The 26398-nt window shown below is 48.7% G+C and overlaps 2 protein-coding genes across 3 annotated transcripts in view; one reads left to right on the top strand and one right to left on the bottom strand.

The window, feature by feature from the left end:
* LOC134013982 (GTPase IMAP family member 9-like) overlaps positions 1-26398 on the top strand; it is a 78465-nt gene that overhangs the window by 25434 nt on the left and 26633 nt on the right. The window lies entirely within an intron of this gene.
* On the bottom strand, positions 23461-25212 carry LOC134013563 (basic proline-rich protein-like). Its single transcript, XM_062453066.1, has one exon. It carries the CDS (start codon positions 25210-25212, stop codon positions 23461-23463), a length of 1752 nt encoding a protein of 583 aa, XP_062309050.1.

Below are 26398 nucleotides of genomic sequence, written 5' to 3'. Positions count from 1 at the left end.
GCCGTGCAGAGGGAGAGCAACTTGCAGAAGAAGTTGATGCCACTGAGGTACACAAGGATAGTGGAAGTGCGGATGGAGAGGTGTATGTGTGCGTGGAATGAAGCTTGGAGGATGGCCTCTTGGGTGTGGAGTGAAGGTTGTGGAGGGGTGCCGTCGTGGGAAGATGGTACAAGAATCAGTGTGGTAGAGGCTGGTAGCAGAGCCAAGCCCGATGCAGTCTGGTAGAGGCTGGTAGCAGAGCCAAGCCCGATGCAGTGTGGTAGGGGCTGGTAGCAGAGCCAAGCCTGTTGTGGTTCAGGGAGGCTGGTAGCAGAGCGAAGCCTGTTGTGGTTGGTGGAGGCTGGTAGCAGAGCCAAGCCCGATGCAGTGTGGTAGAGGCTGGTAGCAGAGCCAAGCCTGTTGTGGTTCGTGGAGGCTGGTAGCAGAGCCAAGCCTGATGTGGTTGGTGGAGGCTGGTAGCAGAGCCAAGCCCGATGCGGTGTGGGGGCCTTGCGCCAGTGGAGATGAAGGGGGGCCGATAGTGAGGAAGTCGTCCAGGAGATGAAGGAGGAGGGGACTTCTGGACTCGTTGAGGAGGATCCAGCGGAGTGCTTCAAGAAACAGTCGAAGATGCACGACCTGCTTTTGCATCCAATGCCAGGCAGACGGCAAGCAGTTTGAGTCCTGCCAGTGAACCCCAAGGAAACCCAGCAAGGCGGGCGGACGGGAGGGCCTCGAACGCGGTCCCAAGGCCCGCAGGCCGTCGGGTCGAGGGAGCGAGAGCGGGTCCTGCCGAGGAAGCAGCATGCATGGAGGCTCTGGCAGGCAGACAAGGAGCAGCCATCAAAATCGTTACGGACCACCAGGGTCGGGGCCCGCGGGAGCCAGGACCGGACGGGAAGGAGAGCGGGGCAGGGCGGACAGCGAAACCCGACAACAGAGGAGGACAGGGCCACGACAACGGTGCGGGGGGCAGCAACCCGGGACGGGAGGAGAAGGACGGCCAGGTCCACGTAATCACCCGGGGGACGGCCACCCGGAGGGAGGCAGACACGGGGGGGGAGGCCCGGAGGCAGAGGGGGCCACAGAGGGGGCAACGGGAGGTGCCGTGGGCAGAGCGAAAGCAGGGGCGACAGGGCCCCAACAGGGAAGGCAGCAGCCGGGGCAGGCAGGATGGCCAGAGCGGGGCCACCCGCAGGAGGGAAGGCACAGGGCAGGGGGAGAGGGATGCAGCGCGGAGGAGGCAGGGCCAGTCCAGAGCAAGTAGGGGCAGGGCCAGGGCCGGGGGCGGAGCTGGAGGCGACGAACGCCACCATCGGCAGGAAGGTCGGCGAAGGCAGCAGCCGGGGCAGGAGAACGGGGGGCTTGGGCAAAGCAAGAGGCAGGAACCCACCAGGCGCGGCAGCGGGAGAGGCAGGGCAGGAGCGGTCAGGGCACCAACGGGAAGGGCAGCAGCCGGAACCGGCTGGCGGAGCGGAGCCACCCAGGAGGACAGCGGCCCGGAGGGAGAGAGACAGTGGACGGCCAGGAGGCAGGAGCGAGCAGGGGGAGGCGCCGTAGCCAACATGAAGGCGGAGACAGGAGGGGGTGGGAAGTCCGGAGCGGAGCCGGCCAGCAGGAAGCGGCCCAGAGGGAGGGAGACACGGGGGAAGGCCCGGAAGCAGAGGGGGCCACGGGGCGAACAGGGGGAGGCGCTGGGGCCAGCGTGAAGGCAGGGGCGAGCAGGGGCCTGACGAGGGGACGTCCGGAGTGGAGCCACCTTCAGGGGGCGTGGCCCGTACTAGGCGTGGCCGAAGCACGCAGGAGCAGGTGCGGGGCAGGGAGGCAGCAGAGAGCCCATGGAGGCCGCGGCCGACAGGGGTGAGGAGCAGAATCCTGGGCCAGCAGACGGCCGCCGAGCCCGGGAGCGATGCCAAGAGTGATCCCAGGTAGAAGGCCCGGGGGGCGGAGACTGCCGGTGACGGCCAGGCCGACGCAAGGGACCGGAGGGCGGAGCCGTCGGACCCAGGGAAGCCGAGGAGCCCGGAGCAGCCCCGCTCGAGGAGCGGCCGGGGGCCCCGAGGACGCGGCCAGAACGCCACGGGCGGGACCGCCTCTCCAGCCGGGAAGGGAACTCGTCGTGGGACGGACGGAGGTCCAGGAGGTCCATCCCCACCGTGGAAGACGAGGCCGGGAAGCGAACAGCCTGAGCCGGGAGACGGGGAGAGCAGGACAGGCGGAGCGGAGCAGGCGGCGGGCGGGCGGGCAGGCAGGCGGGTGGGCAGACAGGCAGGGCAACGGCAACAGCGGCGTACACGCAAAGTCGACGAAATGACAACAACATGCTAGCACAAGGACCAGAGGAACGGAAGATACTTTATACAGAACTCTTATTGACAAAGGGGAGTTTGGTCGCATTCTTCTGTGCTTTACTGGGCTGATGCGTATTAGTTTGATTGGAGAAGGAGGAGTCTTGGTGTGCCACCTTCCTCTCGAACTTTAGTTAACCCTTTCATGCCTAACTCCATTTCAGGTACAAGTCAGACCAGTACTTAACCTGTATAAGAATGGCCAGGTGATAGAGGGGAGGGGCTATGAGGGCAGAGTGAGTCTGGTCACCCAGGAGCTGGAGAGAGGCAACTTGTCTCTGAGGCTGAGAGACTACAGGAGGTCACAGGTCGTTCGCCAGAGTGATGAAGAACAATCATAAAACCCTGCCTTATATAAACTTTAGATCAAATGATTCCTCTGAACTCTGTTGATTGGTCAGCACTGCTCAGTGACGGTTTGACTTCATTCAAGTTCCCACGGTTCTTTAATGTGGCCTCTCTCCCCAAACCAGTAGACAGTAAAACCACAGGGGTTCACCAGTCAAATGGTCAACTGTCCTTTGTGTGGGCACTTCAAACAAGTATTTGATTAACCCCACCCAATGCAACAGGAAGGGTCAGAGCAGCAGATCACAATAACAATACAGTTGAATCCACATTGTCTCCAGACCAGCTGTCTCTTCCCCCCAGGTGTCATAAACTGCAAATGGCATCTCTACCAAATGGAGTTGACTCTTCTTAGACTTCCGTTCCTCATATATGAAACACATTATAACTGTATTCCAAAATTTCCACGACACCACTCTATACTCTAAGCTTGTATATATATACAGTGTTTGATAAGACAGGCTCACTTAGCAGTGGTGCATAGTGAAGAACATGTTGAAAAAAACATGCAACTCATAGCGCCATAGATTACACGGATGTATGTTGATGTAGGACCATTAACATACAGCAGCTGCATCTCATAGAGCATCCTTGTTTTCAACAAATCTGGTTACTGACACTACCATGTTATTCATCATCAATGTTTAAGATGAACTCGCACAGTATACTGATGTGTTCTGTTTTAATGATGTTTTAACTTTCTATTTCATATCCTTCTACACAACTTCAGCACTAGGTGAGTAATTTCATATATCTGTTTCATGACATACAACATCATGGGCTAAGAATGTACCAATACATTTCAGACTTTGAAGATAACACTGCTATTATTTTCTTTTAAATTTCATGGTGCCATTATTCCAATATCTGAAAACTCTCCCTTCATGGTCAAACCTGTGAGCAGAGATACACTCACAGTATTATTCTGATGTATCCCATAATAAGTTGTGCTGCTAAGCTGCACTTGAACCTGCTCCCTGGTATAACACCACATAGAGAAGGACCCTAATAAGGAGAGGATGAATACAATGTGTTATAAACTCTCACATTTAAGATATGTTAGCAAAGAAAGTATGCATCTAGGCTGTCCTCTAACATGTATTAAAACATACTATCATGTTTTTATCAGTTTAGAGGGAACTTTGATGTAGCTGTAGTTTGATGAACAGAGTGTATTTACCTGTATAAGAATGGCCAGGTGATAGAGGGGAGGGGCTATGAGGGCAGAGTGAGTCTGGTCACCCAGGAGCTGGAGAGAGGCAACTTGTCTCTGAGGCTGAGAGACTACAGGAGGTCAGATAGAGGAGGAGACATTTGTCAGGTCATCTACATGTGGGTTAATGATCCAGGGAGGGTCATTGTTCTGCAGATATTGAACATGATTATGAACATCTCTACATTAACTATGACAACAGTGTCGCTGTCTGCACAGATACAATTATACTTTCACATGTAAGTAGTTGGAGCATTAGTGGTTGTTAGCTGGTTATGCTGCCCATTCTAACCACTCTATACTCTGAGCTTGTATATATCTACAGTGTTTGATGACACAGACTCACATCACTTAGCAGTGGTGCATAGTGAAGAACATGTTGAAAAAACATGCAACTCATAGCGCCATAGATTACACGGATGTATGTTGATGTAGGACCATTAACATACAGCAGCTGCATCTCATAGAGCATCCTTGTTTTCAACAAATCTGGTTACTGACACTACCATGTTATTCATCATCAATGTTTAAGATGAACTCACACAGTATATAACTGAAGTGTTCTATTATAATGATGTTTTAACTTTCTATTTTATGTCCTTCTACACAACTTCAATAGCTGGTGAGTAATTTCATATATCTGTTTTATGACCTACAACATCATGGGTTAAGAATGTACCAATATATTTCAGACTTTGAAGATAACACTGCTGTTGTTTTCTTTTAAATTTCATGGTGCCATTATTTCAATATCTGAAAACCCTCCCTTCATGGTCAAACCTGTGAGCAGAGATACACTCACAGTATTATTCTGATGTATCCCATAATAAGTTGTGCTGCTAAGCTGCACTTGAACCTGCTCCCTGGTACAACACCACATAGAGAAGGACGCTAATAAGGAGAGGATGAATACAATGTGTTATAAACTCTCACATTTAAGATATTTTGGCAAAGAAAGTATGCATCTAGGCTGTCCTCTAACATGTATTAAAACATACTATCATGTTTTGATCAGTTTAGAGGGAACTTTGATGTAGCTGTAGTTTGATGGACAGAGTGTATTAACCTGTAAAAGAATGGCCAGGTGATAGAGGGGAGGGGCTATGAGGGCAGAGTGAGTCTGGTCACCCAGGAGCTGGAGAGAGGCAACTTGTCTTTGAGGCTGAGAGACTACAGGAGGTCAGATAGAGGAGGGGACATCTGTCAGGTCATCTTAGTGTGGGTTTGTGGTCCAGGGAGGGTCATTGTTCTATAGGTAAAGAACATAATTATGAACATCTTTACATTAACTATGACGACACAGTCTCTCTGCATGTACAAATACAATTATACTTTCAAATGTAAGTAGGAGTTGGGGCATTAGAGGTGGTTAGCTGGTTATGCTGCCCATTCTAACCACTCTATACTCTGAGCTTGTATATATATCTACAGTGTTTGATGACACAGACTCACAGCACTTAGCAGTGGTGCATAGTGAAGAACATGTTGAAAAAACATGCAACTTTAATGCATAGCGCCATAGATTACACGGATGTATGTTGATCATTAACATACAGCAGCTGCATCTCATAGAGCATCCTTGTTTTCCAAAAATCTGGTTACTGACACTAACATGTTATTCATCATCAATGTTTAAGATGAACTCGCACAGTATACTGATGTGTTCTGTTTTAATGATGTTTTAACTTTCTGTTTCATATCCTTCTACACAACTTCAGCACAAGGTGAGTAATTTCAAATATCTGATTCAAGACATACAACATTATAGGTTAAGAATGTACCAATATATTTTAGATTTTGAAGATAACACTGCTATTGCTTTCTTTTAAATGTCATGGTGCCATTATTTAAATATCTGAAAACCATCTCTTCATGGTCAAACCTGTGAGCAGAGATACACTCACAGTATTATTCAGATGTATCCCATAATAAGCTTTGCTCCTGAGATCCATGTGAGCCTGGGTCCAGGTCTGATGTTAGTCAAACTTCTCGGTTAAGAAGTAGAAGACTGTGTTCTTCACCAGGAGGAAGGTAGTGGAGGAGGTCTGCATGATGTTGTATGGGAATGATTTGGAGAGGGAGCAGGTACTCAGGTTTCTGGGGTCTATTTTGATGAGAGGTTGACCTGGGCTGATCATATTGAAAAAGTGTTTGCCAAGTGCAAGACGTGTATGTGAACACGTATGTGGTTCTGGTTAGAGCAGTTATAGATTATGGGTGTATTGTCTATGGGTCAGCAGCTCTTCTCTGACCAAGCTAGACACAGTGCAAGCCCAGGTCCTAACACTGTGCAGTGGGGCAGTATGAGGACAGGGTGGGAGCCGACTTGGATGAGATGTTCTGTAGTCGGGTGCTTTCTGTGTACAATGGATGGTTACAAATATTCATAAGTGGGCAGCGTTTGTTGTACCTGATAGAGAGGTCATGGTCTGAAAGTGCTTCTAAGATCACCCGGCTGTATTTACAGTGGAGCTGTTGGTGATTTGACTGGCCTTACAGTGGATGAAGGAGGTTGGAGTGGTTATATGCTCAGACTCTAGTGCTGGTCTGATGAGTGTACAGTCCTTCACATCCCACAGTAGACAGGACCTGCTGTATGAGGTGCTCCGAGGTCACAATGGTGTGAGGAGGATGGGGGTGTGGGTAAAACTGATGTGGGTTCCAGAGTGCAGACAGTCTGGCTAAGCAGGCCCTCAGGGAGGAGGGGGGTGAGGTGATGGTGTCTATCAGTAAGGCAGAGGCTGAGGCCCTGATATGGACAGAGGTAGTCTGGTCTGGAGATGGCAGAGAGAATGTGATGGAGGGAGGACAGGCAGACACCTTTACAGGGTTCAGGTAGAAGTCAGACCCGTACTTAACCTGTATAAGAATGGCCAGGTGATAGAGGGGAGGAGCTATGAGGGCAGAGTGAGTCTGGTCACCCAGGAGCTGGAGAGAGGCAACTTGTCTCTGAGGCTGAGAGACTACAGGAGGTCAGATAGAGGAGGGGACATTTGTCAGGTCATCTACGTGTGGGTTTATGATCCAGGGAAGGTAATTGTCTGCATACAGATACAATTATACTTTAAAATGTAACTAGGAGTTGGAGCATTAGTGGTGGTTAGCTGGTTATGCTGCCCATTCTAACCACTCCATACTCTGAGCTTGTATATATCTACAGTGTTTGATGACACAGACTCACAGCACTTAGCAGTGGTGCATAGTGAAGAACATGTTGAAAAAACATGCAACTTTAATGCATAGCGCCATAGATTACACGGATGTATGTTGATCATTAACATACAGCAGCTGCATCTCATAGAGCATCCTTGTTTTCCAAAAATCTGGTTACTGACACTACCATGTTATTCATCATCAATGTTTAAGATGAACTCGCACAGTATACTGATGTGTTCTGTTTTAATGATGTTTTAACTTTCTGTTTCATATCCTTCTACACAACTTCAGCACAAGGTGAGTAATTTCAAATATCTGATTCAAGACATACAACATTATAGGTTAAGAATGTACCAATATATTTTAGATTTTGAAGATAACACTGCTATTGCTTTCTTTTAAATGTCATGGTGCCATTATTTAAATATCTGAAAACCATCTCTTCATGGTCAAACCTGTGAGCAGAGATACACTCACAGTATTATTCAGATGTATCCCATAATAAGCTTTGCTCCTGAGATCCACGTGAGCCTGGGTCCAGGTCTGATGTTAGTCAAACTTCTCGGTTAAGAAGTAGAAGACTGTGTTCTTCACCAGGAGGAAGGTAGTGGAGGAGGTCTGCATGATGTTGTATGGGAATGATTTGGAGAGGGAGCAGGTACTCAGGTTTCTGGGGTCTATTTTGATGAGAGGTTGACCTGGGCTGATCATATTGAAAAAGTGTTTGCCAAGTGCAAGACGTGTATGTGAACACGTATGTGGTTCTGGTTAGAGCAGTTATAGATTATGGGTGTATTGTCTATGGGTCAGCAGCTCTTCTCTGACCAAGCTAGACACAGTGCAAGCCCAGGTCCTAACACTGTGCAGTGGGGCAGTATGAGGACAGGGTGGGAGCCGACTTTGAGATGTTCTGTAGTCGGGTGCTTTCTGTGTACAATGGATGGTTAAAAATATTCATAAGTGGGCAGCGTTTGTTGTACCTGATAGAGAGGTCATGGTCTGAAAGTGCTTCTAAGATCACCCGGCTGTATTTACAGTGGAGCTGTTGGTGATTTGACTGGCCTTACAGTGGATGGAGGAGGTTGGAGTGGTTATATGCTCAGACTCTAGTGCAGTTCTGATGAGTGTACAGTCCTTCACATCCCACAGTAGACAGGACCTGCTGGATGAGGTGCTCTGAGGTCACAATGGTGTGAGGAGGATGGGGGTGTGGCTAAAACTGATGTGGGTTCCAGAGTGCAGACAGTCTGGCTAAGCAGATCCTCAGGGAGGAGGGGGGTGAGGTGATGGTGTCTATCAGTAAGGCAGAGGCTGAGGCCCTGATATGGACAGAGGTAGTCTGGTCTGGAGATGGCAGAGAGAATGTGATGGAGGGAGGACAGGCAGACACCTTTACAGGGTTCAGGTAGAAGTCAGACCCGTACTCAACCTGTATAAGAATGGCCAGGTGATAGAGGGGAGGAGCTATGAGGGCAGAGTGAGTCTGGTCACCCAGGAGCTGGAGAGAGGCAACTTGTCTCTGAGGCTGAGAGACTACAGGAGGTCAGATAGAGGAGGGGACATCTGTCAGGTCATCGTAGTGTGGGTTTGTGGTCCAGGGAGGGTCATTGTTCTATAGGTAAAGAACATAATTATGAACATCTTTACATTAACTATGACGACACAGTCTCTCTGCATGTACAAATACAATTATACTTTCAAATGTAAGTAGGAGTTGGAGCATTAGAGGTGGTTAGCTGGTTATGCTGCCCATTCTAACCACTCTATACTCTGAGCTTGTATATATCTACAGTGTTTGATGACACAGACTCACATCACTTAGCAGTGGTGCATAGTGAAGAACATGTTGAAAAAACATGCAACTCATATCGCCATAGATTACACGGATGTATGTTGATGTAGGACCATTAACATACAGCAGCTGCATCTCATAGAGCATCCTTGTTTTCAACAAATCTGGTTACTGACACTACCATGTTATTCATCATCAATGTTTAAGATGAACTCGCACAGTATACTGATGTGTTCTGTTTTAATGATGTTTTAACTTTCTATTTCATATCCTTCTACACAACTTCAGCAAAAGGTGAGTAATTTCAAATATCTGATTCAAGACATACAACATTATAGGTTAAGAATGTACCAATATATTTTAGATTTTGAAGATAACACTGCTATTGTTTTATTTTAAGTTCCATGGTGCCATTATTTCAATATCTGAAAACCCTGCCTTCATGGTCAAACTTGTGAGCAGAGATACACTCACAGTATTATTCAGATGTATCCCATAATAAGCTTTGCTCCTGAGATCCACGTGAGCCTGGGTCCAGGTCTGATGTTAGTCAAACTTCTCGGTTAAGAAGTAGAAGACTGTGTTCTTCACCAGGAGGAAGGTAGTGGAGGAGGTCTGCATGATGTTGTATGGGAATGATTTGGAGAGGGAGCAGGTACTCAGGTTTCTGGGGTCTATTTTGATGAGAGGTTGACCTGGGCTGATCATATTGAAAAAGTGTTTGCCAAGTGCAAGACGTGTATGTGAACACGTATGTGGTTCTGGTTAGAGCAGTTATAGATTATGGGTGTATTGTCTATGGGTCAGCAGCTCTTCTCTGACCAAGCTAGACACAGTGCAAGCCCAGGTCCTAACACTGTGCAGTGGGGCAGTATGAGGACAGGGTGGGAGCCGACTTTGAGATGTTCTGTAGTCGGGTGCTTTCTGTGTACAATGGATGGTTAAAAATATTCATAAGTGGGCAGCGTTTGTTGTACCTGATAGAGAGGTCATGGTCTGAAAGTGCTTCTAAGATCACCCGGCTGTATTTACAGTGGAGCTGTTGGTGATTTGACTGGCCTTACAGTGGATGGAGGAGGTTGGAGTGGTTATATGCTCAGACTCTAGTGCAGTTCTGATGAGTGTACAGTCCTTCACATCCCACAGTAGACAGGACCTGCTGGATGAGGTGCTCTGAGGTCACAATGGTGTGAGGAGGATGGGGGTGTGGCTAAAACTGATGTGGGTTCCAGAGTGCAGACAGTCTGGCTAAGCAGATCCTCAGGGAGGAGGGGGGTGAGGTGATGGTGTCTATCAGTAAGGCAGAGGCTGAGGCCCTGATATGGACAGAGGTAGTCTGGTCTGGAGATGGCAGAGAGAATGTGATGGAGGGAGGACAGGCAGACACCTTTACAGGGTTCAGGTAGAAGTCAGACCCGTACTCAACCTGTATAAGAATGGCCAGGTGATAGAGGGGAGGAGCTATGAGGGCAGAGTGAGTCTGGTCACCCAGGAGCTGGAGAGAGGCAACTTGTCTCTGAGGCTGAGAGACTACAGGAGGTCAGATAGAGGAGGGGACATCTGTCAGGTCATCTATGTGTGGGTTTGTGGTCCAGGGAGGGTCATTGTTCTATAGGTAAAGAACATAATTATGAACATCTTTACATTAACTATGACGACACAGTCTCTCTGCATGTACAAATACAATTATACTTTCAAATGTAAGTAGGAGTTGGAGCATTAGAGGTGGTTAGCTGGTTATGCTGCCCATTCTAACCACTCTATACTCTGAGCTTGTATATATCTACAGTGTTTGATGACACAGACTCACATCACTTAGCAGTGGTGCATAGTGAAGAACATGTTGAAAAAACATGCAACTCATATCGCCATAGATTACACGGATGTATGTTGATGTAGGACCATTAACATACAGCAGCTGCATCTCATAGAGCATCCTTGTTTTCAACAAATCTGGTTACTGACACTACCATGTTATTCATCATCAATGTTTAAGATGAACTCGCACAGTATACTGATGTGTTCTGTTTTAATGATGTTTTAACTTTCTGTTTCATATCCTTCTACACAACTTCAGAACTAGGTGAGTAATTTCAAATATCTGATTCAAGACATACAACATTATAGGTTAAGAATGTACCAATATATTTTAGATTTTGAAGATAACACTGCTATTGTTTTATTTTAAGTTCCATGGTGCCATTATTTCAATATCTGAAAACCCTGCCTTCATGGTCAAACCTGTGAGCAGAGATACACTCACAGTATTATTCAGATGTATCCCATAATAAGCTTTGCTCCTGAGATCCACGTGAGCCTGGGTCCAGGTCTGATGTTAGTCAAACTTCTTGGTTAAGAAGTAGAAGACTGTGTTATTCACCAGGAGGAAGGTAGTGGAGGAGGTCTGCATGATGTTGTATGGGAATGATTTGGAGAGGGAGCAGGTACTCAGGTTTCTGGGGTCTATTTTGATGAGAGGTTGACCTGGGCTGATCATATTGAAAAAGTGTTTGCCAAGTGCAAGACGTGTATGTGAACACGTATGTGGTTCTGGTTAGAGCAGTTATAGATTATGGGTGTATTGTCTATGGGTCAGCAGCTCTTCTCTGACCAAGCTAGACACAGTGCAAGCCCAGGTCCTAACACTGTGCAGTGGGGAAGTATGAGGACAGGGTGGGAGCCGACTTTGAGATGTTCTGTAGTCGGGTGCTTTCTGTGTACAATGGATGGTTAAAAATATTCATAAGTGGGCAGCGTTTGTTGTACCTGATAGAGAGGTCATGGTCTGAAAGTGCTTCTAAGATCACCCGGCTGTATTTACAGTGGAGCTGTTGGTGATTTGACTGGCCTTACAGTGGATGGAGGAGGTTGGAGTGGTTATATGCTCAGACTCTAGTGCAGTTCTGATGAGTGTACAGTCCTTCACATCCCACAGTAGACAGGACCTGCTGGATGAGGTGCTCTGAGGTCACAATGGTGTGAGGAGGATGGGGGTGTGGCTAAAACTGATGTGGGTTCCAGAGTGCAGACAGTCTGGCTAAGCAGATCCTCAGGGAGGAGGGGGGTGAGGTGATGGTGTCTATCAGTAAGGCAGAGGCTGAGGCCCTGATATGGACAGAGGTAGTCTGGTCTGGAGATGGCAGAGAGAATGTGATGGAGGGAGGACAGGCAGACACCTTTACAGGGTTCAGGTAGAAGTCAGACCCGTACTCAACCTGTATAAGAATGGCCAGGTGATAGAGGGGAGGAGCTATGAGGGCAGAGTGAGTCTGGTCACCCAGGAGCTGGAGAGAGGCAACTTGTCTCTGAGGCTGAGAGACTACAGGAGGTCAGATAGAGGAGAGGACATATGTCAGGTCATCTATGTGTGGGTTTATGACCCAGGGAGAGTGTGAAGTACTGAGACAGACTCGCGAGAGAGAAGGTAAGCTGAAGGGTTTTAATAGCACCTTTTGGTACCTTCAAAAACAGTACTAAGGAAACTGAGAAATCTATGTTGGCGTGTCTCTTCGGTCTTCACGTGTCTTTGCCTCTGGCCCTCCTGGCTCAATCGTTACGGTGCGTTCACACTGCAGCGGAGCGGGCGGCGCGGGGCGTCGGCTTCCAATTCATTTTCAATGAAACCAGGCGTTGACGCTCGCGTAGGGCATTGTGGGAAGGCGAGCGGAGCGGAGCGTTGCTTCCTCAACTTTCTCAACTTTATGTAAATGAGGAGCGTGAAAACACTAGCGTTGGCCAATCAGATTGGTTTCTTTTTTCTTGTAAGGTAGCAACTGTTGCTCATGGTAAACATTTCTAGGTTTTACAATTTCAAGATGGAGGAGAAACTGTTCGTATGGGTCTGCACACCCAGTTCTGTTCAGAACAAAGTTACTAATGTGATGAGCCTGAACTTAAAGATTACATTAAACTAATAATGCATGGTGCAGGGTTGCCGATGTTGTCAGTGTCCCTAGTGTGTTTTTATACTTTTGAATTCAGTCTCGTCACATTACGTGACTGTTCTGTGCCACTGCTAGCTCGCTAGCCCAGCCTACAAACGACTGGATGAGTGACGGTGGCGTAACATTTATTCTACTGTAATCTTGCACTAGTAAAAATTCGGTAGTTTTACACAAATGTTGTGTAAAAGTGGTATTTTGATCGATATTGTGAGTACATGAACCCAAGTCTGCACGCTTGGCCATGACATTATACGAACTACAACAGTGACTTAAGAGAACTGCAGCTCTGCATTAATCTGTCTGACACGCCCCCGAGCGTGGTGCACTGTGGGAAGGCAAGCGGTGCAGAGCGTTAAACAACGCTGCAGTGTGAACGCACCGTTAGGGTCCTTCTCTCCTTACGGCGAGTCTGTGTAGCAGAGCACATGTCCACATCAACCAACATATCAGCCCTTTTTGTCCCCTTCTGTACTCACCAGGAGTGGGCTAGATGAGCAACAGGTGTGCCTCGTTGAGGCTTTGCGTCAGTAACGAGGCCAACGGGCTGCCAGGCCCATGGCTGACAAGGCCCCCTTGTCACAAGGGTCATTGTTCTGCATCTACAGAACTTGATTATGAACATCTCTACATTAATTATGACAACAGTCTCGCTGTCTGCACAGATACAATTATACTTTCACATTTAGTAGGAGTTAGAGCATTCAATGTTTTTTGACTCTTATCTCGTTATGCTGCCTATTCTAACCACTCTACTCTCAGCTTGTTTAAAATCCAGTGTTTGAACAGACAGGCTCACACCACTTAGCAGTGATACATATTAGTGAAGAATATGTTGAACTAACATGACACTCCATAGCTGACACTGATGTCACAACCATGCTAGTGGGAGGTGACAAAGAGTCAGACAAGTTGTGGGAATGAGGGCGTCCAAAGTATTTATTAAACTAAAGGAACTTAAATAGTAATGTTGAGTGTGGTAATCAAGGGAATCAGTACTGTATGGAGTGGACTTGTGAATGTTTGCATGTGTAGGGTGGTGTAAGGTGTGAACCAAGATTAAGGGTTGCCACAAACAATGATCAATGTTGTGATCAAGGAGAGAGATCTCCTGGAGAGGTCCAGCTTATATAGGTGCAGCACAGATGTTCCCCATCAGTGATCATGGCTCCTCCCCCTGCCTGCCATCCTGCAACTGAAACAAACACACAGAAACAGCAGACAGGGAGAGGAGACCGTAACACTGATACATGTTGATGCTGATGACTGTTAACAGAGCATTTGCATATCATAGAGCAGCATTATATTCTTACCCTCTGTCCATCTGGTTACTGACATAATCATGTTATTCATCATCATTGATTAACAACAACACACACTGATATGTTCTGTTGCGATGATGTTTTAACTTTCTATTCTCTATCCTTCAACACAGCTTTACATGGTGAGTACATTTCCTTGTTTCATGTCATATGACAAAGTTTGTTTTAGACTTCCAAGATGACACTGCTACTGTTTTCTTTTATATTTCATGGTGCCATTGTTTAAATATCCCCCAAACACATAGCTTTAGTTCACAAGTTCAGTAATCACACCATAGATTGAATAGATAGCTTTTATTGAAGCAGCGCTGGTAGCAGAGCCAGGCCTGGTGCTGATGGAGGCCGGTAGCAAAGCCGGGCCTGGGGTCTGGGTATGGACTCGTGGTGTGGTGGAGAGTCCTTAAGGGTCAAGGCCGAGCAGCAGCTCAAGCAGATCCCCAAAAGGAACAGACTCACCTAGCGGGCTGCAGCGAGGCTGATGCCAGCCTGAGTGCGGTGAAGGTCAGGGAGGTTGGTCCTGACGTACGAGCGGTATGCCTGGGAGGACCAGCGACCCAGGAGCTGGATGACCCGGGGCCGGACGGGAGGGGCAGCAGGGAAAGGAGGGCCGGAGGAGGCCAGGCGGGAGCAGGGGCGACAGGGCCCCAACAGGGAAGGTAGCAGCCGGGGCGGGCAGGATGGCCAGAGCGGGGCCACCCGCAGGAGGGAAGGCACAGGGCAGGGGGAGAGGGGTGCAGCCCGGAGGAGGCAGGGCCAGTCCAGAGCAAGCAGGGGCAGGGCCAGGCAGCAGGGAGAGAAGACCGTAACACTGATACATGTTGATGCTGATGACTGTTAACATAGAGCAGCATTATATCCTTACTCTCTGTCCATCTGGTTACTGACATCATCATGTTATTCATCATCATTGATTAACAACAACACACACTAATACTTTACTGATATGTTCTGTTGTGATGATGTTTTAACTTTTTATTCTCTATCCTTCAACACAGCTCTACTTGGTGAGTACATTTCCTTGTTTCATGTCATATAACAACATTTGTTTTAGACTTCAAAGATGACACTGCTAATGTTTTCTTTTATATTTCACGGTGCCATTGTTTAAATATCCCCCAAACACTTAGTTTTAGTTATTCAAGGTTCAGAGTTCTCAGTTGAAAAGGTAAAGACTGTGTTCTTCACAAGGAGGAAGGTAGGGGAGGAGGTCTGCATGATGTTGTATGGGAATGGTTTGGAAAAGGAGCAGACATTCATGTTTCTGGAGTCTAAGTGGTTGTCACGTGCAAGAAGGTGATCAGTGATGTGTGTTTCCAGGAAGGTGTGGACAGAGGACCCACCAGGGCCTCCATGAAGATGTATGTGGTTCTGGTTAGAGCAGTAATATATTATGGGTGCAGCAGCTATGTTGCAGCAGCTCTGCTCTGACCAAGCTAGACACAGTGCAAGCCCAGGTCCTAACACAGTAGTGGGGCAGTATGAGGACAGGGTGGGAGCCGACTTGGCTGAGATGTTCTGTAGTCGGGTGCTTTCTGTGTACAATGGATGACTACAAATATTCAGAAGTGGGTCAAAGGATCCACAGTCAGGTTGAACAGGGCAGCGTTTGTTGTACCCAATAGAGAGGTAATGGTCTGAAAGTGCTTCTAAGATCACCTGGCTGTATTTACAGTGGAGCTGTTGGTGATTTGACTGGCCTTACAGTGGATGGAGGAGGTTGGAGTGGTTATAAGCTCAGACTCTAGTGCAGTTCTGATGAGTGTACAGTACTTCACATCCCACAGTAGACAGGACCTGCTGTATGAGGTGCTCCGAGGTCACAATGGTGTGAGGAGGATGGGGGTGTGGGTAAAACTGATGTGGGTTCCAGAGTGCAGACAGTCTGGCTAAGCAGGCCCTCAGGGAGGGGGGGGGGTGAGGTGATGGTGTCTATCAGTAAGGCAGAGGCTGAGGCCCTGATATGGACAGAGGTAGTCTGGTCTGGAGATGGCAGAGAGAATGTGATGGAGGGAGGACAGGCAGACACCTTTACAGGGTTCAGGTAGAAGTCAGACCCGTACTTAACCTGTATAAGAATGGCCAGGTGATAGAGGGGAGGGGCTATGAGGGCAGAGTGAGTCTGGTCACCCAGGACCTGGAGAGAGGCAACTTGTCTCTGAGGCTGAGAGACTACAGGAGGTCAGATAGAGGAGGGGACATCTGTCAGGTCATCGTAGTGTGGGTTTGTGGTCCAGGGAGGGTCATTGTTCTATAGGTAAAGAACATAATTATGAACATCTTTACATTAACTATGACGACACAGTCTCTCTGCATGTACAAATACAATTATACTTTCAAATGTAAGTAGGAGTTGGAGCATTAGAGGTGGTTAGCTGGTTATGCTGCCCATTCTAACCACTCTATACTCTGAGCTTGTATATATCTACAGTGTTTGATGACACAGACTCACATCACTTAGCAGTGGTGCATAGTGAAGAACATGTTGAAAAAACATGCAACTCATATCGCCATAGATTACACGGATGTATGTTGATGTAGGACCATTAACATACAGCAGCTGCATCTCATAGAGCATCCTTGTTTTCAACAAATCTGGTTACTGACACTACCATGTTATTCATCATCAATGTTTAAGATGAACTCGCACAGTATACTGATGTGTTCTGTTTTAATGATGTTTTAACTTTCTGTTTCATATCCTTTTACACAACTTCAGAAAATGGTGAGTAATTTCAAATATCTGATTCAAGACATACAACATTATAGGTTAAGAATGTACCAATATATTTTAGATTTTGAAGATAACACTGGTATTGTTTTATTTTAAGTTCCATGGTGCCATTATTTCAATATCTGAAAACTCTGCCTTTATGGTCAAACCTGTGAGCAGAGATACACTCACAGTATTATTCAGATGTATCCCATAATAAGCTTTGCTCCTGAGATCCACGTGAGCCTGGGTCCAGGTCTGATGTTAGTCAAACTTCTTGGTTAAGAAGTAGAAGACTGTGTTCTTCACCAGGAGGAAGGTAGTGGAGGAGGTCTGCATGATGTTGTATGGGAATGATTTGGAGAGGGAGCAGGTACTCAGGTTTCTGGGGTCTATTTTGATGAGAGGTTGACCTGGGCTGATCATATTGAAAAAGTGTTTGCCAAGTGCAAGACGTGTATGTGAACACGTATGTGGTTCTGGTTAGAGCAGTTATAGATTATGGGTGTATTGTCTATGGGTCAGCAGCTCTTCTCTGACCAAGCTAGACACAGTGCAAGCCCAGGTCCTAACACTGTGCAGTGGGGCAGTATGAGGACAGGGTGGGAGCCGACTTTGAGATGTTCTGTAGTCGGGTGCTTTCTGTGTACAATGGATGGTTAAAAATATTCATAAGTGGGCAGCGTTTGTTGTACCTGATAGAGAGGTCATGGTCTGAAAGTGCTTCTAAGATCACCCGGCTGTATTTACAGTGGAGCTGTTGGTGATTTGACTGGCCTTACAGTGGATGGAGGAGGTTGGAGTGGTTATATGCTCAGACTCTAGTGCAGTTCTGATGAGTGTACAGTCCTTCACATCCCACAGTAGACAGGACCTGCTGGATGAGGTGCTCTGAGGTCACAATGGTGTGAGGAGGATGGGGGTGTGGCTAAAACTGATGTGGGTTCCAGAGTGCAGACAGTCTGGCTAAGCAGATCCTCAGGGAGGAGGGGGGTGAGGTGATGGTGTCTATCAGTAAGGCAGAGGCTGAGGCCCTGATATGGACAGAGGTAGTCTGGTCTGGAGATGGCAGAGAGAATGTGATGGAGGGAGGACAGGCAGACACCTTTACAGGGTTCAGGTAGAAGTCAGACCCGTACTCAACCTGTATAAGAATGGCCAGGTGATAGAGGGGAGGAGCTATGAGGGCAGAGTGAGTCTGGTCACCCAGGAGCTGGAGAGAGGCAACTTGTCTCTGAGGCTGAGAGACTACAGGAGGTCAGATAGAGGAGGGGACATCTGTCAGGTCATCTATGTGTGGGTTTGTGGTCCAGGGAGGGTCATTGTTCTATAGGTAAAGAACATAATTATGAACATCTTTACATTAACTATGACGACACAGTCTCTCTGCATGTACAAATACAATTATACTTTCAAATGTAAGTAGGAGTTGGAGCATTAGAGGTGGTTAGCTGGTTATGCTGCCCATTCTAACCACTCTATACTCTGAGCTTGTATATATCTACAGTGTTTGATGACACAGACTCACATCACTTAGCAGTGGTGCATAGTGAAGAACATGTTGAAAAAACATGCAACTCATATCGCCATAGATTACACGGATGTATGTTGATGTAGGACCATTAACATACAGCAGCTGCATCTCATAGAGCATCCTTGTTTTCAACAAATCTGGTTACTGACACTACCATGTTATTCATCATCAATGTTTAAGATGAACTCGCACAGTATACTGATGTGTTCTGTTTTAATGATGTTTTAACTTTCTGTTTCATATCCTTCTACACAACTTCAGAACTAGGTGAGTAATTTCAAATATCTGATTCAAGACATACAACATTATAGGTTAAGAATGTACCAATATATTTTAGATTTTGAAGATAACACTGCTATTGTTTTATTTTAAGTTCCATGGTGCCATTATTTCAATATCTGAAAACCCTGCCTTCATGGTCAAACCTGTGAGCAGAGATACACTCACAGTATTATTCAGATGTATCCCATAATAAGCTTTGCTCCTGAGATCCACGTGAGCCTGGGTCCAGGTCTGATGTTAGTCAAACTTCTTGGTTAAGAAGTAGAAGACTGTGTTATTCACCAGGAGGAAGGTAGTGGAGGAGGTCTGCATGATGTTGTATGGGAATGATTTGGAGAGGGAGCAGGTACTCAGGTTTCTGGGGTCTATTTTGATGAGAGGTTGACCTGGGCTGATCATATTGAAAAAGTGTTTGCCAAGTGCAAGACGTGTATGTGAACACGTATGTGGTTCTGGTTAGAGCAGTTATAGATTATGGGTGTATTGTCTATGGGTCAGCAGCTCTTCTCTGACCAAGCTAGACACAGTGCAAGCCCAGGTCCTAACACTGTGCAGTGGGGAAGTATGAGGACAGGGTGGGAGCCGACTTTGAGATGTTCTGTAGTCGGGTGCTTTCTGTGTACAATGGATGGTTAAAAATATTCATAAGTGGGCAGCGTTTGTTGTACCTGATAGAGAGGTCATGGTCTGAAAGTGCTTCTAAGATCACCCGGCTGTATTTACAGTGGAGCTGTTGGTGATTTGACTGGCCTTACAGTGGATGGAGGAGGTTGGAGTGGTTATATGCTCAGACTCTAGTGCAGTTCTGATGAGTGTACAGTCCTTCACATCCCACAGTAGACAGGACCTGCTGGATGAGGTGCTCTGAGGTCACAATGGTGTGAGGAGGATGGGGGTGTGGCTAAAACTGATGTGGGTTCCAGAGTGCAGACAGTCTGGCTAAGCAGATCCTCAGGGAGGAGGGGGGTGAGGTGATGGTGTCTATCAGTAAGGCAGAGGCTGAGGCCCTGATATGGACAGAGGTAGTCTGGTCTGGAGATGGCAGAGAGAATGTGATGGAGGGAGGACAGGCAGACACCTTTACAGGGTTCAGGTAGAAGTCAGACCCGTACTCAACCTGTATAAGAATGGCCAGGTGATAGAGGGGAGGAGCTATGAGGGCAGAGTGAGTCTGGTCACCCAGGAGCTGGAGAGAGGCAACTTGTCTCTGAGGCTGAGAGACTACAGGAGGTCAGATAGAGGAGAGGACATATGTCAGGTCATCTATGTGTGGGTTTATGACCCAGGGAGAGTGTGAAGTACTGAGACAGACTCGCGAGAGAGAAGGTAAGCTGAAGGGTTTTAATAGCACCTTTTGGTACCTTCAAAAACAGTACTAAGGAAACTGAGAAATCTATGTTGGCGTGTCTCTTCGGTCTTCACGTGTCTTTGCCTCTGGCCCTCCTGGCTCAATCGTTACGGTGCGTTCACACTGCAGCGGAGCGGGCGGCGCGGGGCGTCGGCTTCCAATTCATTTTCAATGAAACCAGGCGTTGACGCTCGCGTAGGGCATTGTGGGAAGGCGAGCGGAGCGGAGCGTTGCTTCCTCAACTTTCTCAACTTTATGTAAATGAGGAGCGTGAAAACACTAGCGTTGGCCAATCAGATTGGTTTCTTTTTTCTTGTAAGGTAGCAACTGTTGCTCATGGTAAACATTTCTAGGTTTTACAATTTCAAGATGGAGGAGAAACTGTTCGTATGGGTCTGCACACCCAGTTCTGTTCAGAACAAAGTTACTAATGTGATGAGCCTGAACTTAAAGATTACATTAAACTAATAATGCATGGTGCAGGGTTGCCGATGTTGTCAGTGTCCCTAGTGTGTTTTTATACTTTTGAATTCAGTCTCGTCACATTACGTGACTGTTCTGTGCCACTGCTAGCTCGCTAGCCCAGCCTACAAACGACTGGATGAGTGACGGTGGCGTAACATTTATTCTACTGTAATCTTGCACTAGTAAAAATTCGGTAGTTTTACACAAATGTTGTGTAAAAGTGGTATTTTGATCGATATTGTGAGTACATGAACCCAAGTCTGCACGCTTGGCCATGACATTATACGAACTACAACAGTGACTTAAGAGAACTGCAGCTCTGCATTAATCTGTCTGACACGCCCCCGAGCGTGGTGCACTGTGGGAAGGCAAGCGGTGCAGAGCGTTAAACAACGCTGCAGTGTGAACGCACCGTTAGGGTCCTTCTCTCCTTACGGCGAGTCTGTGTAGCAGAGCACATGTCCACATCAACCAACATATCAGCCCTTTTTGTCCCCTTCTGTACTCACCAGGAGTGGGCTAGATGAGCAACAGGTGTGCCTCGTTGAGGCTTTGCGTCGGTAACGAGGCCAACGGGCTGCCAGGCCCATGGCTGACAAGGCCCCCTTGTCACAAGGGTCATTGTTCTGCATCTACAGAACTTGATTATGAACATCTCTACATTAATTATGACAACAGTCTCGCTGTCTGCACAGATACAATTATACTTTCACATTTAGTAGGAGTTAGAGCAGTCAATGTTTTTTGACTCATCTCGTTATGCTGCCTATTCTAACCACTCTATACTCTCAGCTTGTTTAAATCCACAGTGTTTGAACAGACAGGCTCACACCACTTAGCAGTGATACATATTAGTGAAGAATATGTTGAACTAACATGACACTCCATAGCTGACACTGATGTCACAACCATGCTAGTGGGAGGTGACAAAGAGTCAGACAAGTTGTGGGAATGAGGGCGTCCAAAGTATTTATTAAACTAAAGGAACTTAAAAGTCAATGTGGTAATCAAGGGAATCAGTACTGTATGGAGTGGATTTGTGAATGTTTGCATGTGTAGGGTGGTGTAAGGTGTGAACCAGGATTAAGGGTTGCCACAAACAATGATCAATGTTGTGATCAAGGAGAGAGATCTCCTGGAGAGGTCCAGCTTATATAGGTGCAGCACAGATGTTCCCCATCAGTGATCATGGCTCCTCCCCCTGCCTGCCATCCTGCAACTGAAACAAACACACAGAAACAGCAGACAGGGAGAGGAGACCGTAACACTGATACATGTTGATGCTGATGACTGTTAACATAGAGCATTTGCATATCATAGAGCAGCATTATACCCTTACTCTCTGTCCATCTGGTTACTGACATCATCATGTTATTCATCATCATTGATTAACAACAACACACACTGAAACTTTACTGATATGTTCTGTTATGATGATGTTTTAAATTTTTATTCTCTATCCTTCAACACAGCTTACCAGAAAGGTGAGTAATTTTCCTTGTTTCATGTCATATAACATCATGCTTGTTTTAGACTTCATGTCTAGATGTTTTCTTTTATATTTTACGGTGCCATTGTTTAAATATCCCCCAAACACGTAGTTTTAGTTAGTCAAGGTTCAGAATTCTCAGTTGAAAAGGTAAAGACTGTGTTCTTCACAAGGAGGAAGGTAGGGGAGGAGGTCTGCATGATGTTGTATGGGAATGGTTTGGAAAAGGAGCAGACATTCAGGTTTCTGGAGTCTAAGTGGTTGTCACGTGCAAGAAGGTGATCAGTGATGTGTGTTTCCAGGAAGGTGTGGACAGAGGACCCACCAGGGCCTCCATGAAGATGTATGTGGTTCTGGTTAGAGCAGTAATATATTATGGGTGCAGCAGCTATGTTGCAGCAGCTCTGCTCTGACCAAGCTAGACACAGTGCAAGCCCAGGTCCTAACACTGTGCAGTGGGGCAGTATGAGGACAGGGTGGGAGCCGACTTGGCTGAGATGTTCTGTAGTCGGGTGCTTTCTGTGTACAATGGATGGTTACAAATATTCACAAGTGGGTCAAAAGATCCACAGTCAGGTTGAACAGGGCAGCGTTTGTTGTACCTGATAGAGAGGTCATGGTCTGAACGTGCTTCTAAGATCACCCGGCTGTATTTACAGTGGAGCTGTTGGTGATTTGACTGGCCTTACAGTGGATGGAGGAGGTTGGAGTGGTTATATGCTCAGACTCTAGTGCTGGTCTGATGAGTGTACAGTCCTTCACATCCCACAGTAGACAGGACCTGCTGTATGAGGTGCTCCGAGGTCACAATGGTGTGAGGAGGATGGGGGTGTGGGTAAAACTGATGTGGGTTCCAGAGTGCAGACAGTCTGGCTAAGCAGGCCCTCAGGGAGGAGGGGGGTGAGGTGATGGTGTCTATCAGTAAGGCAGAGGCTGAGGCCCTGATATGGACAGAGGTAGTCTGGTCTGGAGATGGCAGAGAGAATGTGATGGAGGGAGGACAGGCAGACACCTTTACAGGGTTCACGAGTTCAGGAATCACACCATCGATTGAATAGATAGCTTTTATTGAAGCAGGGCTGGTAGCAGAGCCAAGCCTGATGTGGTTGGTGGAGGCTGGTAGCAGAGCCAAGCCTGATGTGGTTGGTGGAGGCTGGTAGCAGAGCCAAGCCTGATGCGGTGTGGGGGCCTTGCGCCAGTGGAGATGAAGGGGGGCCGATAGTGAGGAAGTCGTCCAGGAGATGAAGGAGGAGGGGACTTCTGGACTCGTTGAGGAGGATCAAGCGGAGTGCTTCAAGAAACAGTCAAAGATGCACGGTCTGCTTTTGCATCCAATGCCAGGCAGACGGCAAGCAGTTTGAGTCCTGCCAGTGAACCCCAAGGAAACCCAGCAAGGCGGGCGGACGGGAGGGCCTCGAACGCGGTCCCAAGGCCCGCAGGCCGGCCGGGTCGAGGGAGCGAGAGCGGGTCCTGCCGCAGAAGCAGCATGCATGGAGGCTCTGGCAGGCAGACAAGGAGCAGCCATCAAAATCGTTACGGACCACCAGGGTCGGGGCCCGCGGGAGCCAGGACCGGACGGGAAGGAGAGCGGGGGCAGGGCGGACAGCGAAACCCGACAACAGAGGAGGACAGGGCCACGACAACGGTGCGGGGGGCAGCAACCCGGGACGGGAGGAGAAGGACGGCCAGGTCCACGTAATCACCCGGGGGACGGCCACCCGGAGGGAGGCAGACACGGGGGGGGAGGCCCGGAGGCAGAGGGGGCCACAGAGGGGGCAACGGGAGGTGCCGTGGGCAGAGCGAAAGCAGGGGCGACAGGGCCCCAACAGGAAATGCACCAGCCGGGCGGGCAGGATGGCCAGAGCGGGGCCACCCAGGGGGACAGCGGCCCGGAGGGAGAGAGACAGTGGAAGGCCAGGAGGCAGGAGCGGGCAGGGGGAGGCGCCGTAGCCAGCATGAAGGCGGAGTCAGGAGGGGGCAGGGACCCGATGGGAAGGGCAGCAGCCAGGGCGGGGGGGTCATCCGGAGCGGAGCCACCTGCAGGACACGGTCAGGGGGGCGTGGCCCAGAGCAGGCGGGGGCAGGACTGAGCACGCAGGGGCAGGGCAGGGACGGGGCAGGGGGGCACCAAGGAGGCGAAAGACGCTGTGAAAAGGCCAGGAAGGTCAGCGAGGGCAGGAGCCAAAGCCGGGGCAGGAGGAGGCGGGCGAGGCAGGGTGTGGGAACCCGCAGGGTGCGGCTTAGCGCCCGGCAGCAGTAGAGGGGCAGTGCTGGGGGGGGGGGGGAAGCAGAGACAGGATCGGGCAGGACGCCGACGGAGGGAGGGGCGCAGCCCGGAGAGGGCAGGGCCAGGCCAAGCAGGGGCAGGGCCAGGCCAAGCAGGGGCAGGGCCATGCGCAGGGCAGAGGGGCGGTGGAGAGCCCACGGAGGCGATGCACGCCACGAACAGGGCAGGAAGGCCGGCGAGGACAAGAGCCGGGGCAGGGAGGGCGGGAGGCAGGGGAACGGGGGGCGGGTGTGAAAGAGGCAGGAACCCGCCAGGCGCGGCCCAGCGCCCGACAGCAGGAGAGGCAGGAGCAGGTGGCGGAGGCAGGAGCGGGCAGGGCGCCGATGAGAAGGGCAGCAGCCGGAACGGGCGTGAAGTCCGGAGCGGAACTGGCCAGCAGGAAGCGGCCCAGAGGGAGGGAGACACGGGGGAAGGCCCGGAAGCAGAGGGGGCCACGGGGCGAACAGGGGGAGGCGCCGGGGCCAGCGTGAAGGCAGGGGCAAGCAGGGGCCTGACGGGGGGAAGTCCGGAGTGGAGCCACCTTCAGGGGAAAAAGCACAGGACAAGGTTAGGGGGACGCGGCCCGTACTAGGCGGGGCCGTAGCACGCAGGGGCAGGTGCGGGGCAGGGAGGCAGCAGAGAGCCCATGGAGCTGAGGAGCCCGGAGCAGCACCGCTCAAGGAGCGGCCGGGGGCCCCGAGGACGCGGCCAGAACGCCACGGGCGGGACCGTCTCTCCAGCCGGGAAGGGAACTCGTCGTGGGACGGGCGGAGGACCAGGAGGTCCATCCCCACCGCGGAAGACGAGGCCGGGAAGTGAACAGCCTGAGCCGGGAGACGGGGAGAGCAGGACAGGCGGAGCGGGAGCAGCAGACGCGAGCAGCAGGAGGCGGGCGGCCAGACAGGCGGGCAGACAGGCGGGCGGGCAGACGGGCGGGCGGGCAGACGGGCGGGCGGGCAGACAGGCAGGGCAACGGCAACAGCGGCGTACACGCAAAGTCGACGAAATGACAACAACATGCTAGCACAAGGACCAGAGGAACGGAAGATACTTTATACAGAACTCTTATTGACAAAGGGGAGTTTGGTCGCATTCTTCCGTGCTTTACTGGGCTGATGCGTATTAGTTTGATTGGAGAAGGAGGAGTCTTGGTGCGCCACCTTCCTCCCGAACTTTAGTTAACCCTTTCATGCCTAACTCCATTTCAGGTACAAGTCAGACCAGTACTTAACCTGTATAAGAATGGCCAGGTGATAGAGGGGAGGGGCTATGAGGGCAAAGTGAGTCTGGTCACCCAGGAGCTGGAGAGAGGCAACTTGTCTCTGAGGCTGAGAGACTACAGGAGGTCAGATAGAGGAGGGGACATTTGTCCGGTCATTTACATGTGGGTTTATGATCCAGGGAGGGTCATTGTTCTGCAGATATTGAACATGATTATGAACATCTCTACATTAACTATGACAACAGTGTCGCTGTCTGCACAGATACAATTATACTTTCAAATGTAAGTAGGACTTGGAGCATTAGTGGTTGTTAGCTGGTTATGCTGCCCATTCTAACCACTCTATACTCTGAGCTTGTATATATCTACAGTGTTTGATAAGACAGGCTCACTTAGCAGTGGTGTATAGTGAAGAACATGTTGAAAAAACATGCAACTCTTAGCGCCATAGATTACACGGATGTATGTTGATGTAGGACCATTAACATACAGCAGCTGCATCTCATAGAGCATCCTTGTTTTCAACAAATCTGGTTACTGACACTACCATGTTATTCATCATCAATGTTTAAGATGAAATCGCACAGTATACTGATGTGTTCTGTTTTAATGATGTTTTAACTTTCTGTTTCATATCCTTCTACACAACTTCAGTACGAGGTGAGTAATTTCAAATATCTGATTCAAGACATACAACATTATAGGTTAAGAATGTACCAATATATTTTAGATTTTGAAGATAACACTGCTATTGTTTTATTTTAAGTTCCATGGTGCCATTATTTAAATATCTGAAAACCCTGCTTTCATGGTCAAACCTGTGAGCAGAGATACACTCACAGTATTATTCAGATGTATCCCATAATAAGCTTTGCTCCTGAGATCCACGTGAGCCTGGGTCCAGGTCTGATGTTAGTCAAACTTCTCGGTTAAGAAGTAGAAGACTGTGTTCTTCACCAGGAGGAAGGTAGCGGAGGAGGTCT

Source organism: Osmerus eperlanus, chromosome 27 (assembly GCF_963692335.1).
Source record: "Osmerus eperlanus chromosome 27, fOsmEpe2.1, whole genome shotgun sequence".
NCBI classification, from domain to species: Eukaryota; Metazoa; Chordata; class Actinopteri; order Osmeriformes; family Osmeridae; genus Osmerus; species Osmerus eperlanus.
This window is presented reverse-complemented; position numbering and strand designations above follow the sequence as displayed.

What these genes read in the sequence shown, in the direction of transcription:
- LOC134013563 (XM_062453066.1), bottom strand. Translation starts at nt 25,212, where the DNA reads ATGTTGTTGTCATTTCGTCGACTTTGCGTGTACGCCGCTGTTGCCGTT.